Genomic DNA, 16,174 nt, shown 5'->3' on the forward strand with positions numbered 1-16,174 from the left:
AATATCATAATTTTCCAACTAACAATGTGGAGATTCACCGGTTGTCCTGACAACCACATCTGAGCCAATCACAGCGCAGGGAGCAGAGAGCCTCCCTCTGGGCTGATGGGATCCTAGCATGGGCTCCACCAATCACAGCTGAGCAGAGAGCCTCCGGGCCGATGGGATGGGACTCCCACCGGTATGTCCGCATTCCAGCGGATCGCTTTCACCTTTCAGTTCCTCCTCTGTGAGAAGAGCAGATCTACAAGCTGTCTGAACGGCGCCACGCGACGCGACGAGAGCCTTGTAGATCTGCTCTGTGGAGAGAGAGCGAGGGAGAGAGAGAGAAAGAGAGAGAGCCGAGAGGAGTGGCGAGATGTGATTTAAACTGATCCTAGAGAGAGTAAAGACAAGTTCTGTGCGTCTATCTAACTGTCTTTCTGCTTTGGGTTGCTGGCCTGGTTCTGAAAAACAAACAAAAAACACACAGGGTAAGCAACGCACGCACGCACACATGACACACACGTACACACAAACTCACAAACGCACGCACGCACACACACGCACACACACACACACACACACACACACACACAATCACACAGGGCGTGGGGGCATTGCATTGTTTTGTTGTTATGGAATATGCATTGTCGGACACAGTGTGCCACATTTAGGCTCTCTTTGAGGACACAGTGTAAACATCCATTGTAGCACTAAAGGACACTTTGTAACTTTATTAGGACTGATTGTGACTTTATTAACTTTGGCACATTCAAGGACAGATTGTAAGCTTGACTCATATGACTTCATTAACATTGTAACAATAAGGGACACATTGTTCCATTGTGACATTACATTACATAATGTGTGACATTAAGCACACACTGTAACATTGTGGCATTACATTGTAACATTACATTGACACTTTTTAACATTGTAACAGTAAGGAGAGATTGTAACAATGACAGTGTAACAGTGTAACAGTAAGGACACAGTTATATTTACATTAAATGGACATTGTAACACTGTGACATCAAGGGCATTGCAACATTAAATTGACACTTTGTAACATTGTGACATATTGTTACATTACACATTGTGACATTAAAGGTATATTCAGTGATTTCACTCAAAAAACCTTAGGTTTCGCTTTTGGCTGTGGGACCCAGCCTTTCGTCCAATCAGGATAGAGAGTCAAAAACGAAACCTACGGTTTTTTGACCCCCAGGGGACAGGGAGGAACTCCTTATATGGCCAGCACACTCTATAGTAGGGAGGATTGTCACAACAAAACAAAAAAATAAGTGATATTTGAATTAAGTGAAATCACTGAATATACCTTTAAGGAGCTTGATTGATTTAGTGACCTGTGGCTGTATTTTGCGTGTCTTAAGTACCAGGTCTTATTACTTAACTTAAGACCTGGCGGCGTGGTCAATGCTCTTTGGCCACTCAGAATAGCCAAATGGCATTGATCACTCCTACAGGTCTTAAGTTAAGTAATAAGACCTGGTACTTAAGACACACAAAATACAGCCCCTAGGGTACTAGGTGGTAGTACTTGTGCTTTGGCACAAGTCCATGGGTGATAGTCTTTGGGAGTCATTAATATCACTCAAATTTAAAGACCTGGTGCAATGGCTATTTCGGTCATTGTATTTTAAAGTTTTAGCCTGAAAAGGAAGGCTGTACATTTCTGAACCAATCAGAGCATTGCATCCCTTCAGGCGATGGGACAGTAGCTCTGCTACAAGCGTGGCACATGTAGTTTGTTTATTTATTCACAAGTCAGACAGTCGGCCAGCTCTACCAGTTTGATGCTATGTGGCTTGTTTCTAACCTATAATGTTAGGAGGATGCTGATTAAGTTTAAAACGAGTCTGGATGTCATCTTGAAAGAAATGAAAGGTAGAGTAGATCTGTAATCTGTAGTTCTGTAATCAACAACAGCTGTGTGGAGTCAACTGCAGCAATGGGAATCAAACAAGCTTCATTTTTCGACACGTCATCACACCACACGTTTTTGTTCAAAGGAAGTAATTCAAATTGGCTTTTTATGGACTTCTGATATAAAAATGCACAATGGAAATGTTCCCATTGTTTGGCATCCATTGTTAGGTATGCCCATATGATGACGATTGACCACGGATACGGTCTAAAAGTGTGAAAAACATGTTTTTCAATCAACTAGGTTTTTAAGGATGGAGTGCAGTGAATTTTCTCCACCCTAAAACATGATCAGCAGGTATTATTATTGCAGAAGGAGGAATACAGTTTTTTTTTTTTTTTAAGATATTTTTTTGCGGCTTACGCCTTTTATTGATTTTTTAAGGGACAGATAGTAGGCTGACAGGAAACGGGAGAGAGATGGGGGGATGACATGCGGTAAAGGCTGTGTCGGGTTCGGGAGTCGAACCCGCGGCACACCGCGACTGGATCACCAGTCCGGTGCCCAGACCGTTACGCTACGGCCTGGGCCGGAATACAGTATTTTGACACGCCCACCAGTTCATTAAGTATGCCTGGTTTGCTTGATGGGTGGTGATCCACCTGAACTGAAGCCACACCCACAGCTGTTTTATGATAAAGGGGTTAGGGGAGGGGATGATATTGTGATATCACTATATCACTGTTTTTTTCATTGGCACATTTGACTGTCAAGGTTTCAGCCTCCAGCAAGAAACACTAAATACAAAGGGAAGACATCATTGCACATAACAACCACACCAAGGGATCTATTGCAGTACTGTCACCTCAAAAACAGTAACACATGAAAACACTTTAAAGACATACAAAAATCACGGCACTCCATCTTTAACCTCTTCAGATCCTCTTAGTGAAATGCCCTGTGTTGCTGTGTAGGCTACTTGGTGAGCTCTTCTTCCTTCACCAAATCTCCCAATAGTAGATCTGTGGCAGCAGTGGCTCAGGGGTAGAGTGGCCCCGTAGAGCGGCCGGGTGGAAACCACAAGGTTCCCAGTTGGATCCCGGGCTGCCCCCTGGCAGCATGGTGCGTCTCTCCCCATGACAGGTTCATTATGTTCCAGCTCTTGTGTCACCAGGTGGTTTTGGGCCTCCCAGGTTTTCTGTTGCCTGGCTGGTAGTGTAACCTGACTTCACCAGATGGTGGCGGTATTGATTCACAAGTTCACTACACGGCCTTCCTCTGGGATCACTCGCGGAGTATGGCGATGAACCGAGCTGGCTGCGGCTCGGACCAATCAGTAGCAGCTACGGGCGGGATCTGCCAATCAACTGCCAAGTAGCACAACAAAAGTGCACGCCTTCTTCAGCGATTGGGCTACAGTGATTCCCAGAGGGAAATCAGTTGTGAAACATAGTGTCCTTTTCCATCTGGCGGAGTCAGGTTACTGGTGTGGTGTCCAACTTAGCCCACACCGCACCAATGATTTGCAATACTTGCAACCATTATCCCCAATGGCAGGTGTAGTTGAAACTGATTTGTTGCAAATAGTTGCGGCTAATTGCATTGGCACAGTTTGGCCTTAGTGTTATCTCCTTGGCTCCCCGGGATACGAACTAGTGAAAATGGCAGATCTACAAGCTTGCGTTGTGAGCTTGTATATCGGCTTAATTGAAAAAGTTTAATTAAGGCCTGAGCACTGTACAGTAGTGCGAAGCCCTATTGAAATTGCAGTGATTCTTTATTATTCCCCCGAATTAATCGCATTTTTTTAGGCGCTAAACATACTCGAAAAGTATGGTGCGATCCAAACGGCAAGTCAGCCACATTGAATTTATTGTGGCATTTTGGCGCGATTTGTGCGATTTTCACGTGTCACACTTTAATGAACACCTCCTAGCAGGATGGTCAGTTCCAAATCAAACTCGGTCAGCGTACAGGCGGGCAGCAAGGCTTTATCCATCATGTAACTATATGGTTTCCATACGTTTTGGTATATTATATTATTGCAGTTGTTCATGTCGCAAAAACGAGGGCGAGGCCTGATTTCATAGTGTGTGCCAGATTGATGTCAGCCGTCACATTTATTAACGCTCGGAACAAAATTAAGGAAGGATCAGCTGTTTGGGATCACTTCATAAATGCCATGCCGACGTGAGTGTACTCCAAAACAGACGCTCGAATTTGAGGCAGATATTACACTCGATTGATCAATGAGGGCCTATGTATGATAACAATTTACAATTTACAATTCAAGCATTTAGCAGACGCTCTTAATCCAGAGCGGTTTACATTAAGCAAGAACAAAAAAGCATGGGAATACAAACTATACATATATACTATACTATGCTATACATATGTACTATGACGTGCTATGACTACATACAATGCAATTATAGTGCTGTCTACATAACATGCTATAAGTCTGTATCAAATGCTATCTAAGTCTACAGAAATGCTATCTAAGGGGGTAGGGTATAGTGCTATGGGCCATGATGGATCTTATAGTTTACTTATAGTTTACTGAGACACTACACTGTCTCTCTGCATTCTATGATCCTATAGTTTACTGAGACACTACACTGTCTCTCTGCATTCTATGATCCTATAGTTTACTGAGACACTACACTGTCTCTCTGCATTCTATGTGATCCTATAGTTTACTGAGACACTACACTGTCTCTCTGCATTCTATGTGATCCTATAGTTTACTGAGACACTACACTGTCTCTCTGCATTCTATGTGATCCTATAGTTTACTGAGACACTACACTGTCTCTCTGCATTCTATGATCCTATAGTTTACTGAGACACTACACTGTCTCTCTGCATTCTATGATCCTATAGTTTACTGAGACACTACACTGTCTCTCTGCATTCTATGATCCTATAGTTTACTGAGACACTGCACTGTCTCTCTGCATTCTATGATCCTATAGTTTACTGAGACACTGCACTGTCTCTCTGCATTCTATGATCCTATAGTTTACTGAGACACTACACTGTCTCTCTGCATTCTATGATCCTATAGTTTACTGAGACACTACACTGTCTCTCTGCATTCTATGATCCTATAGTTTACTGAGACACTACACTGTCTCTCTGCATTCTATGATCCTATAGTTTACTGAGACACTACACTGTCTCTCTGCATTCTATGATCCTATAGTTTACTGAGACACTACACTGTCTCTCTGCATTCTATGATCCTATAGTTTACTGAGACACTACACTGTCTCTCTGCATTCTATGATCCTATAGTTTACTGAGACACTACACTGTCTCTCTGCATTCTATGATCCTATAGTTTACTGAGACACTACACTGTCTCTCTGCATTCTATGATCCTATAGTTTACTGAGACACTACACTGTCTCTCTGCATTCTATGATCCTATAGTTTACTGAGACACTACACTGTCTCTCTGCATTCTATGATCCTATAGTTTACTGAGACACTACACTGTCTCTCTGCATTCTATGATCCTATAGTTTACTGAGACACTACACTGTCTCTCTGCATTCTATGATCCTATAGTTTACTGAGACACTACACTGTCTCTCTGCATTCTATGATCCTATAGTTTACTGAGACACTACACTGTCTCTCTGCATTCTATGATCCTATAGTTTACTGAGACACTACACTGTCTCTCTGCATTCTATGATCCTATAGTTTACTGAGACACTACACTGTCTCTCTGCATTCTATGATCCTATAGTTTACTGAGACACTACACTGTCTCTCTGCATTCTATGATCCTATAGTTTACTGAGACACTACACTGTCTCTCTGCATTCTATGATCCTATAGTTTACTGAGACACTACACTGTCTCTCTGCATTCTATGATCCTATAGTTTACTGAGACACTACACTGTCTCTCTGCATTCTATGATCCTATAGTTTACTGAGACACTACACTGTCTCTCTGCATTCTATGATCCTATAGTTTACTGAGACACTACACTGTCTCTCTGCATTCTATGTGATCCTATAGTTTACTGAGACACTACACTGTCTCTCTGCATTCTATGATCCTATAGTTTACTGAGACACTACACTGTCTCTCTGCATTCTATGATCCTATAGTTTACTGAGACACTGCACTGTCTCTCTGCATTCTATGATCCTATAGTTTACTGAGACACTACACTGTCTCTCTGCATTCTATGATCCTATAGTTTACTGAGACACTACACTGTCTCTCTGCATTCTATGATCCTATAGTTTACTGAGACACTACACAGTCTCTCTGCATTCTATGATCCTATAGTTTACTGAGACACTGCACTGTCTCTCTGCATTCTATGATCCTATAGTTTACTGAGACACTACACTGTCTCTCTGCATTCTATGATCCTATAGTTTACTGAGACACTACACTGTCTCTCTGCATTCTATGATCCTATAGTTTACTGAGACACTACACTGTCTCTCTGCATTCTATGATCCTATAGTTTACTGAGACACTACACTGTCTCTCTGCATTCTATGATCCTATAGTTTACTGAGACACTACACTGTCTCTCTGCATTCTATGATCCTATAGTTTACTGAGACACTACACTGTCTCTCTGCATTCTATGATCCTATAGTTTACTGAGACATAGCCCCGCTCTGAACCCAACGGTACGTAAAGTTTCTGACATTTGGATGACTTTACTACCCCGTAGGGTCCCGTGCCATCGGACACCGGCTATATGGTACGCAGACATACATAACTTCGGAAACGTCCATTGCTGCGCATTCCTGATGGGGGTCAGATGGTCCAAAGGAAGCATAATAGGAGCTATAGGAGACAACGGAAACGGCTGAGAAATTTCTTTGACCATTTTGGCAGCTCTGAAATGCAGTCTCTTCCTTCCTTCCTTGACTTCCTTATTGACATCCCATTGTACCGCCTCCCGCACGACAGTGGCTAGCTGTGACAGAGCAGATCAGAGGCAGGAACGTATAGGGACGCACGGCAAGCCACTGTCGGCGCGGGAGGCATTCTATGTCTCTGCATTCTATGATCCTATAGTTTACTGAGACCCTACACTGTGTCTCTCAGTGGCGGGACAACTTTGTACTGGGCCGGGGGGGGGTTGACCGCACGACCGGGCCTCGCCGAACCTGACTCCCAACCCCCCTTGTTTAATTAACGAGCTCCATACCTATACAATATGACTACAGTGTAATTGTTGTTTTGCGTTGTAAAGGTCATTACACACTGGCGAATTAGCGACGCGATATATTCGTGCGAATAATTCGCATTTAAAAAAAAACTATTGAAGTCCATGCAAGCTTCCACATCAGTGGCGAATGTGCGAATGTGCGAAAATGCGACCGTTTTCGCTTTTATTTGTTCGCTCTGGTGTCGTATTTTGCAGAGATTCGCAGGCGAACTGCAACATGCAATATTTCGCATTTTCAGATCGCTTATTCGCATCGCGTTGCTAATTCGCCAGTGTGTAATGACCTTTACTGTTGTCCTTCCAGGTTGGTGGATCTGGACCAATCGGATCGGCCCAGCATGGATGAGGGGGCGGGGCCAGGCCACCTACAGGCGGAGCTTCATCGTGAGGATGACGATCACCATGGCAACCTGTCGCGTCTGCGCAGCTCCTCGCTGGAGATCCGAGAGAGAGGCTCGGAAATCCTCCGAGAACAACTGGATACCGCACAGAAGGTGTCTGTATGCACGCACGCACGCACGCACACACACGCACGCACACACACACACACGCACGCACGCACACACACACAGACACACACACACAACTGGGCATTGTGGAACAAGACAATCACAACAAAACAATGTATGTAGAATTAAATGTGAAGAAAATGTGTAAACAAAGCTGTGTTTTCATATCAAGGTCTATTATTTGTTCAGCATTTGAGCCATGGACCACCAATGGATGACATTTAGCCACTCAGACCCAAGACTGTACTGTACCGTACCGTACTGTACTGTACTGTACTGTACTGTACTGTACTGTACTGTACTGTACTGTACTGTACTGTACTGTACTGTACTGTACTGTACTGTACTGTACTGTACTGTACTGTACTGTACTTTCACCTGGTATAAAATCACTCAATATCTTCCACTCACTCACTCACTCACTCACTCACTCAGAGCACCATGTAACGTGTGTGTGTGTGTGTGTGTGTGTGTGCGTGTGTGTGTGCGTGCGTGCGTGCGTGCGTGCGCCCACATAAGGAGTTGCAGGTGAAGGGGGAGGAGTGTCAGCGTCTGTCTCAGGTTCGAGAGCAACTGGAGGCGGAGCTGGAGGAGCTGACCGCCAGTCTGTTTGAGGTCAGTCAGCTGACACTGCAATGACCTTTTGACCTCTGTCTGTGTGTCTAGAATTTATGTTTAATCTGTCCATTCAGCAGTGTCACCTAGTCCATCCACCTGTCCATTCACACATTCACCTGTCCATTCATACATGAATCTGTCCTTTCACACATTCACCTGTCCATTCATACATGAATCTGTCCATTCACACATTCACCTGTCCATTCATACATGAATCTGTCCTTTCACACATTCACCTGTCCATTCATACATGAATCTGTCCATTCACACATTCACCTGTCCATTCATACATGAATCTGTCCATTCACACATGAATATGTCCATTCATACATGAATCTGTCCATTCATACATGAATCTGTCCATTCACACATTCATCTGTGCATTCATACATGAATCTGTCCATTCACACATCCATCTGCCCATTCACCTGTCCATTCATACATGAATCTGTCCATTCATACATGAATCTGTCCATTCACACATTCATCTGTGCATTCATACATGAATCTGTCCATTCACACATCCATCTGCCCATTCACCTGTCCATTCATACATGAATCTGTCCATTCACACATCCATCTGCCCATTCACCTGCCCATTCACACATTCATCTGTCCATTCATACACAAATCTGTCCATTCACACATTCACCTGTCCATTCACACATTCACCTGTCCATTCACACATCCATCTGTCCATTCACACATCCATCTGTCCATTAGAAAAAAGCAATGCCTCTTTATTCCAAAACTTAGGAATGCACCTTTATTTAAATGTTTCCCATATCCTGACGTAAACAGCTTGATTGTAGTATTCTTATTAAAAGAAAATCACACCCGTGTGAAGTGAGGGACACTCTCATCATCATACATCGTGACCTCACTTTTTATCCTCAATATGTACTTTGCTCAGCCAATCAAATCATCGCTAAAATTATAGAATTATAGAATTTGCAGCCTTCATCATTGCAGAATTGCAGTCGCTGTACCACACTGTTGTGACGGAAAGAGAGCTGAGCCAGAAGGCAAAGCTCTCCGTCTACCAAGCAATCTTTGTTCCTACTCTCACCTACGGTCATGTGGGTCATGACCGAAAGAATAAGGTTGTGAATACAAGTGGCCGGAATGAGTTTTCTTCGACGGGTGGCTGGCGTTTCCCTTAGAGATATAGGGTGAGAAGTTAAGTCACGCGAGAGAGACTCGGAGTAGAGTCACTGCTTCTTTGCCTGGAAAGGAGTCAGCTTAGGTGACCAGATGCTCAGGCATCTGGTCAGGATGCCTCTCGAGCGTCTCCCTAGGGAGGTCCTCGAGGCACGTCACACTGGGAGGAGACCCCGGGGCAGACCAAGGCGCCAGATAGAGGGATTACATCGACTCACTGGCCTTGGAACGCCTTGGGATTCCCCCAGGAGGAAGTCACTAATGTTGCGCTGGAGAGGGGAGTATGGAGCTCTCTGGTGGAGCTGTTGCCCTGCGACCCAACTACGGATAAGTTGTTGAAGATGGATGAATAAAATATAAAATTTTCAGGCATAAAAAAAACATAATTCAACATGATTATTATAAAATAAAATGTCTGCTAAAACCGATATATTATGTTGATATCGATTTGATACCGATTGCATTTAGCATTTTAAGGCCAATATTGGCCATCCCTACTCCCTACTGTCCATTCATACATGAATCTGTCCATTCATTATCCCATTCAGGACGGGAACCCCTTTTGGTGTATTAAGCATTTTTATACAGATACTTTAGTTATTGAACAATAGCAGATTAGTCCGGCAGCCGACTGGCTTATTTGGTTTAAAGTGGGAAATTTGGTATATAGTCTTTTTTATTGGCCTAAAATATTGTCTATATACATTTATGAATCCACTTGCTGACTGGCTGTCACTATAGGGCATTATTTTTATTGGGGTTTCTTGTGACCCTCCCATTAACATTCTATGGCAGGAAAAAATGTCAAAGATGTCAGTTTACTTTTTCTTTAAGTAGCATGTGACGTGTCAAACTAGGGGGTTTTCATGATTCTGAATGCATTCCAAGCATTAGTTCTGCACAAAAAATACTCCTTGGGCTAAAACGGCCATACGCGTAATGCCAAATGTGATGAGGTCAGCACAAAATGTGATGAGGTCAGCACATTTGGGCAAGCGCTTATGGCTGTTTGGCATGTGCTTATGGCAGTTTGACATGTTACATGCTACTTAAAGCAAAGAGAAAGTTTGACTTTTTTGTCAATAAAAAAATCCAACAGCCATTCAGCAAGTGGATTCATGAATATATGTATATAGACAATATGTTAAGCCAATAAAAAAGACTATATATCAAATTCCCACCCGTCCACCTCGACTGCCGGACTAGATCTACAAGCTACAAGCTACAACCTTGTAGGTCTGCATTTTTTTTTTTTAATAGTGAAAATGTGGCGCAAATCTTTATATATTCTTTCAGAGCACACATACGTTTTTAAAGGACAACTTTAGTTTTTTTCAACCAAGGTTCATGTTTTAGGTTGTTATTAGAGAAAGTAAAAGATGAGTCTTAATTTTTTTTTAAGTTGCTGCTTTCTTTCGTTTTAGGAATTTTTGCTCTTTTTGACAGGGGCGGGGGCATTACAGCATGGGGATAAATATGTATTTTTTTACAACATTTTATGGTGATTTATTTTTGTATTATTTACTTTAGTCCTAATAAACCCCAGGTATAAGCCTTATACTGTGTGTATAGGCTCAATATGTCAGTTTGTCACATTCAATAGATCCTGTGATCTTTTGTGGTCAGATGTAATTTCTTGGGGTTTATTAGGACTATAGTAAATAATAATAAAATGAATCGCCATAATATTTTGTAAAAGAATACATATTTAGCCCCATGCTCGAATGCCCCCGCCCCCCTGTCAAAAAGAGCTAAAATCCCCAAAACAAAAGAAAGCAGCAAATGAAAGAAAATTAACACTCACCTTTTAGTTTCTCTAATAACAACCTAAAACATGAACCTTGGTTGGAAAAAAACTAAAGTTGTCCTTTAATTCAAATCTTTGCTTTTGGGGTGTCCCTGGAACAACATATTTTCAGATGGGGGTCCGCGGCCAAATACATGTCATTTTTGCTCCTTTGCTGGTTGCTGTCGCTTATGTGCGAAGTTTGGAGCTGCGTGGGGTTGACGGCAGTGCGCTTTAGGAGGTCTTTGGTGTAGTCCTTGTAGCACCTATTTTGTCCGCCAGCGGCACTCTTTGGTGGGGCAGGCGGATGGTGTGGGGGGGGGGGATCTGCAGACAAATGCATATTATTTTATTTGGGGGTCTTTGGTTTAAACAGCAAGCCTGAATAAGCTCCTACACAGGATCATTGATTCGGAATGTTTTTTTTACTAACCCTTGAAGACTATAGACAGCCGGTCATGGCCATGCTGGCTTGTGGTGGACATTTTTGAACAAAATTAAGTTTTTTGCCACGGACTGTGACGGACATACAAAATGAGCAGACGGTAACTAAAAATACATCGCATGGATGCACCTGGGACGTATCCTCAGTGATGTATCCTGAGGTAAACGGGGTTTCGGGTCTTCCAACATCATCCCCCTCAGGCGACCCAGCCGGGAGTGATCAAGTCCCGACTTACTTCCCGGTAGCTACCCTCAATCAGTCCCACTAGGGCAAAACCAGGGCCACACAATCTGTTGGAACTACTCCAGAACTACTCTGCCAGGGCTGGGAGGTGCACTTCTGGTGCATGGAAGGACTAGGCTCTGTGGGTTGTCTCCTGTCCGGGCCCCTCCTATGTCTCACCAGGTCCACTCCTGCTCTAACCAGGCCCAGGACCTGTGCGTTGCACCAGACAGTTCATTCAGGAGTGGTGGGCAATGTTTCCGCAGGGAAATGGTGCTGCGGCTCCTCTTGCTGCTTGCATGGCCCTCCTAAAGGCCTCACCGAGGGTTGTTGGGCTTCCTCCTCACGGAAGACACTGGCTGGGGCGCTAACCCATACTGCTCACCCGGGTGCCGTCTACATTCCGGCTGTAATATTACCAGGAACACAAAGAGCTAGCCCCCAATGACCATAACGGCTCTGTGACTGTAAGTGTTCAAATAGATTTTTTTTCAATTTTTTCCATTTCCATCCTTGAACATTTGAGAACCACTCGTACTAGTTGGACTCCTACTGTGCCATACATAGTAGTACATCAGTGTCATACATATTCTGAAGAAAAGCTGGATACTGACATCCAATAATTGGGTCTAATTGGGATAACCCATGCATGGACATTTTGATGACCTCTGCTTACAGATGTGCCATTTGAGAACTTCACACGTCGTCATGCCCATTGGCAAGACAGTGGATTGTCAGTGAATTGTCAGAACAGCGTCAGTGAGACAGGAGGGCATTTCTAAAGGTTAAAGGTTGTACCTCATGGGTCCCTGGGTCTGTCCCTGGCTGGGTAGCCTCGGAAACCCAGACGTTTCCAGGGAGGGAGAGAGACAAAAAAGTCTGGGTCTGAGACCACCTCAATTCGGCATAGAGTAGTGCAAATGTCGATCACTCTCTGCTGATTTCTGATCGTCTGCACCTTTGTTAAATTGACGCACACACGTACTGTACACACACACACACACACACACACTCTCTCACTCCAACTAATTAGTCTCATAGTATCACAGCTGTGTTTAGATTCTCCCAGCTGATCCTGCCGGGAGCTGCCTATGCCATATAGAAAGCATAGGTGGACCCCAGACTACTGGCTGGGTGGCTGGGTCTGTCAGCGTTATAGCGTTTGTTCACCACCAAGTGTCTAAGAGCTTAACATACACACGCACACACACACACACACACACACACACACACACACACACACACACACACACACACACACACACACACACACACACACACACACACACAAAGGCCTGCAGGGATGAGGGCTTGTACAGTACGTAAAGCACAAGCACAGTACAGCACCAATCACTTCAGACAGGTCTGATTTTTACAACGGAAAGAGCATTAGCAAGGCCAAACAGTGAAAAGAACCGTGGGAAAACAAGTGCAAAAAAATGCATATTTCATAAAACCTTAAAGGTATATTCAGTGATTTCACTCAAAAAACCTTAGGTTTCGTTTTTGGCTGGGACCTAAGCCTTTCATCCAATCAGGATAGAGAGCCAAAAACGAAACCTAAGGTTTTTTGACCCCCAGGGGTTAACTGGGGACAGGGAGGAACTCCTTATATGGTCAGCACACTCTATAGTAGGGAGGATTATCATAACAAAACAAAAAAATAAGTGATATTTGAATTAAGTGAAATCACTGAATATACCTTTAAAGGGATATTCAAGTATCACTTTCAAAACCATTTTGTGTCATTTCATCGTCTACTCAGTCTTATGTGAACACCCAAGTTGCTCGATTCAGTATTTAGATATTTGATATTAATTTGATCAGACACACCCCCTTCCCATACAAACCCATTGTAACTTCAAACTCCATTTTAACCACCATTAATGGAGAAAAAAAACTTCCTTTTTTTCTGGTGACTCATACCAGAATATGTAAGGGGGCTGTGTTTTTTTTAGGGCCGGGACTAATTGTGATTAATTACGATGAATTAACTACAGAAAAATGAATGCATTAAAAAAATTAACACATTTTAATCGCGCTATTTATTTCACCGCGGAACGTTGTCACTGGACAGTTTTCAGACGGACCTGCGCACCAAGTGTCCGTGTCCTCTTCAGACAATAACACCACCAGAAACCGCAGACAGTTCACCAGACTGGGGGAAGCCGCTGAGATCACTTTGCTTGTCCCCGTGGATTGGAAATAGGATTTAAAAGGCTATCCGATGGTAGCGTGGATTACAGCACAGTTGTGTGCAATTATTCAATAAAGAATTATTACCCCTATTACTACAAAAACAATGTTTTATTGCTTAAACTTATGTATTCACTATTCATTGATTCACTAGTATACCAAAATCCATTTGAAAAAATTGCTTTCTCACTGTTCTCAGGTCAAATAATGATATGCGATTAAAAGGCGATTAATCTAGATTAATTCATCGCAAAGCCTCTGATTAATTAGATTAATTTTTTTAATCGAGTCCCAGCTCTAGTTTTTTTATTACTTTTTTTCATTTATTTGTAATACTCTCCTCTCCTCTCCTCTCCTCTCCTCTCCTCTCCTCTCCTCTCCTCTCCTCTCCTCTCCTCTCCTCTCCTCTCCTCTCCCTCAGGAGGCTCATAAGATGGTGCGTGAGGCTAACATCAAACAGGCAGCAGCAGAGAAACAGTTGAAAGAAGCTCAGGGAAAGGTCTGTTTTCCTGTAACTTCACCCCTGATGATTTAACATGTTTGCATGAATCTGTATGCACGTCACAAACAACAACAAGGTTATAATAGTTATGTTTTTTTTAATGGAGTGGTGCAACCACTCCATTACACAGCTATGTGTGTCCCTGTGTCTGTCCCTGGGTCTGTCTGTCCGAGCACGAACATTGCAGATCTACAAGCTTGTAGCACAGCACCCGGTGCCGCGCTACAAGCTATGAGCTTGTAGCTATGAGCTATGAGCTTGTAGACATGCTAGTTTTCAAAATCTTAACCCATTCTGAACGGGAACCCATTTTGGTGTTAGCATCATGTTATGCTTTAGCTATTGAAAAATAGCAGATCTACAAGCTCATAGCGCGCCACCGAGTGGCGCGCTACGAGCTTGTAGGTCTGCTATTTTTGAAAAATCGAAGAACGACTGACATTTTTAGAATCTGATCTCAGGTCAGAATGGGTTAATCAGACCAGTGTGTGTCCAGTGGAAAACCTCGTATGAATCTGATCTCGGGTCAGAATAGCTTAAAGTATAACACAATGCAGAATGGGTTAGAGTATAATTATGTGTATCTGTGCATTCAGATTGACGTCCTGGGATCAGAGGTAATCGCTCTGAAGGCTCTGGTGCTGACCTCCACCCCGTCCTCTCCGAACCGCCAGCTGCACCCCCAGCTGCGGTCCCCCGGGCTGGGCAGCAGGGGGCCTCACAGGGGCCGCAACAAGAGCGCATGCGGTGGGGGGTCCCCGGACCCCTCGTCTGTGTCGAGTTGGACCCCCGACACCGAGGACAGAGAGGTGAGACGATTGGTGTGTGTGTGTGTGTGTGTGTGTGTGTATATGCAACAGCAAGGTATATGCAGTGATTTAACTTATTTCGAATATCACTTATTTTTTGTTTGTTTTGTTGTGATAATCCTCCCTACTATAGAGTGTGCTGACCATAGACATATAAAGGTAGACGCCCCTTTCCGGAGCGTACTGTATGTGCTCAAGGGAGGGCAAGAAATTCCCGAGATTCCAGGCGAAGCCCTGCGGAAGCATGAGTGTGCCTCACAGAGTGCATGTTCGGGTCTGATAAGCAGTGTTGGGACCGTTACTTTGAAAAAGTAACTAGGTACAGTTACTAGTTGCATCATTTCAAAAGTAACTTAGTTACTTTACTGTTACTTAAACCAAAAAGTAATGCGTTACTTTGAAAAGTAACTTTTTCATTACTTTTCGGCTCGCCCCGCATCCAAAACAAATATGCTATTTCCGTGCTCAGACCCAGGGACACAGCCAGCCAGCCAGGGACACACATAGTTGTCTATATAGGAGTGGTTGCACCACTCAAAAAGAAAAACGGGCTCCCACTTCCAGGCCATTCATTCATGCCTTCAGTTCAGTACAGTGATAATAATACCAATAACAGGGGGGACTGGTGTTGATTTTGATGATGCTATGTAGGCCTATCAATACATATTTATAGCAAACAACAAAATGCAAGTAGCCTACAACCAACACAACATGAGGGTTCCAGTTCCACTGCTCCAGTGAATGTTGTATACTGTGCAGATAGGCTGAGATAGCTCATAGCTGCTCTTATTGGTGGTGGTGGCAATACTAATTTGATTCTGGATTTATAAACAAAGACCAA

At 43.5% G+C, this 16,174-nt stretch overlaps 1 protein-coding gene across 1 annotated transcript in view; it reads left to right on the forward strand.

Annotated features, from left to right (window-relative positions):
* The first annotated feature begins 213 nt into the window (after nucleotides 1-213).
* Nucleotides 214-16,174, forward strand: part of rab3il1 (RAB3A interacting protein (rabin3)-like 1) — a 38,345-nt gene continuing 22,384 nt past the window's right edge. Inside the window, exons 1-5 of the mRNA XM_083763598.1 lie at nucleotides 214-473; nucleotides 7,390-7,579; nucleotides 8,114-8,209; nucleotides 14,444-14,521; nucleotides 15,121-15,333. Of these exons, the coding sequence (XP_083619724.1) occupies nucleotides 7,424-7,579; nucleotides 8,114-8,209; nucleotides 14,444-14,521; nucleotides 15,121-15,333 (543 nt within the window). The 5' untranslated portion in view covers nucleotides 214-473; nucleotides 7,390-7,423. The remainder of the gene's footprint in view (nucleotides 474-7,389; nucleotides 7,580-8,113; nucleotides 8,210-14,443; nucleotides 14,522-15,120; nucleotides 15,334-16,174) is intronic.

The sequence above is a fragment of the Protomyctophum parallelum genome (assembly GCF_964188405.1).
Source record: "Protomyctophum parallelum genome assembly, chromosome: 4".
NCBI lineage: Eukaryota > Metazoa > Chordata > Actinopteri > Myctophiformes > Myctophidae > Protomyctophum > Protomyctophum parallelum.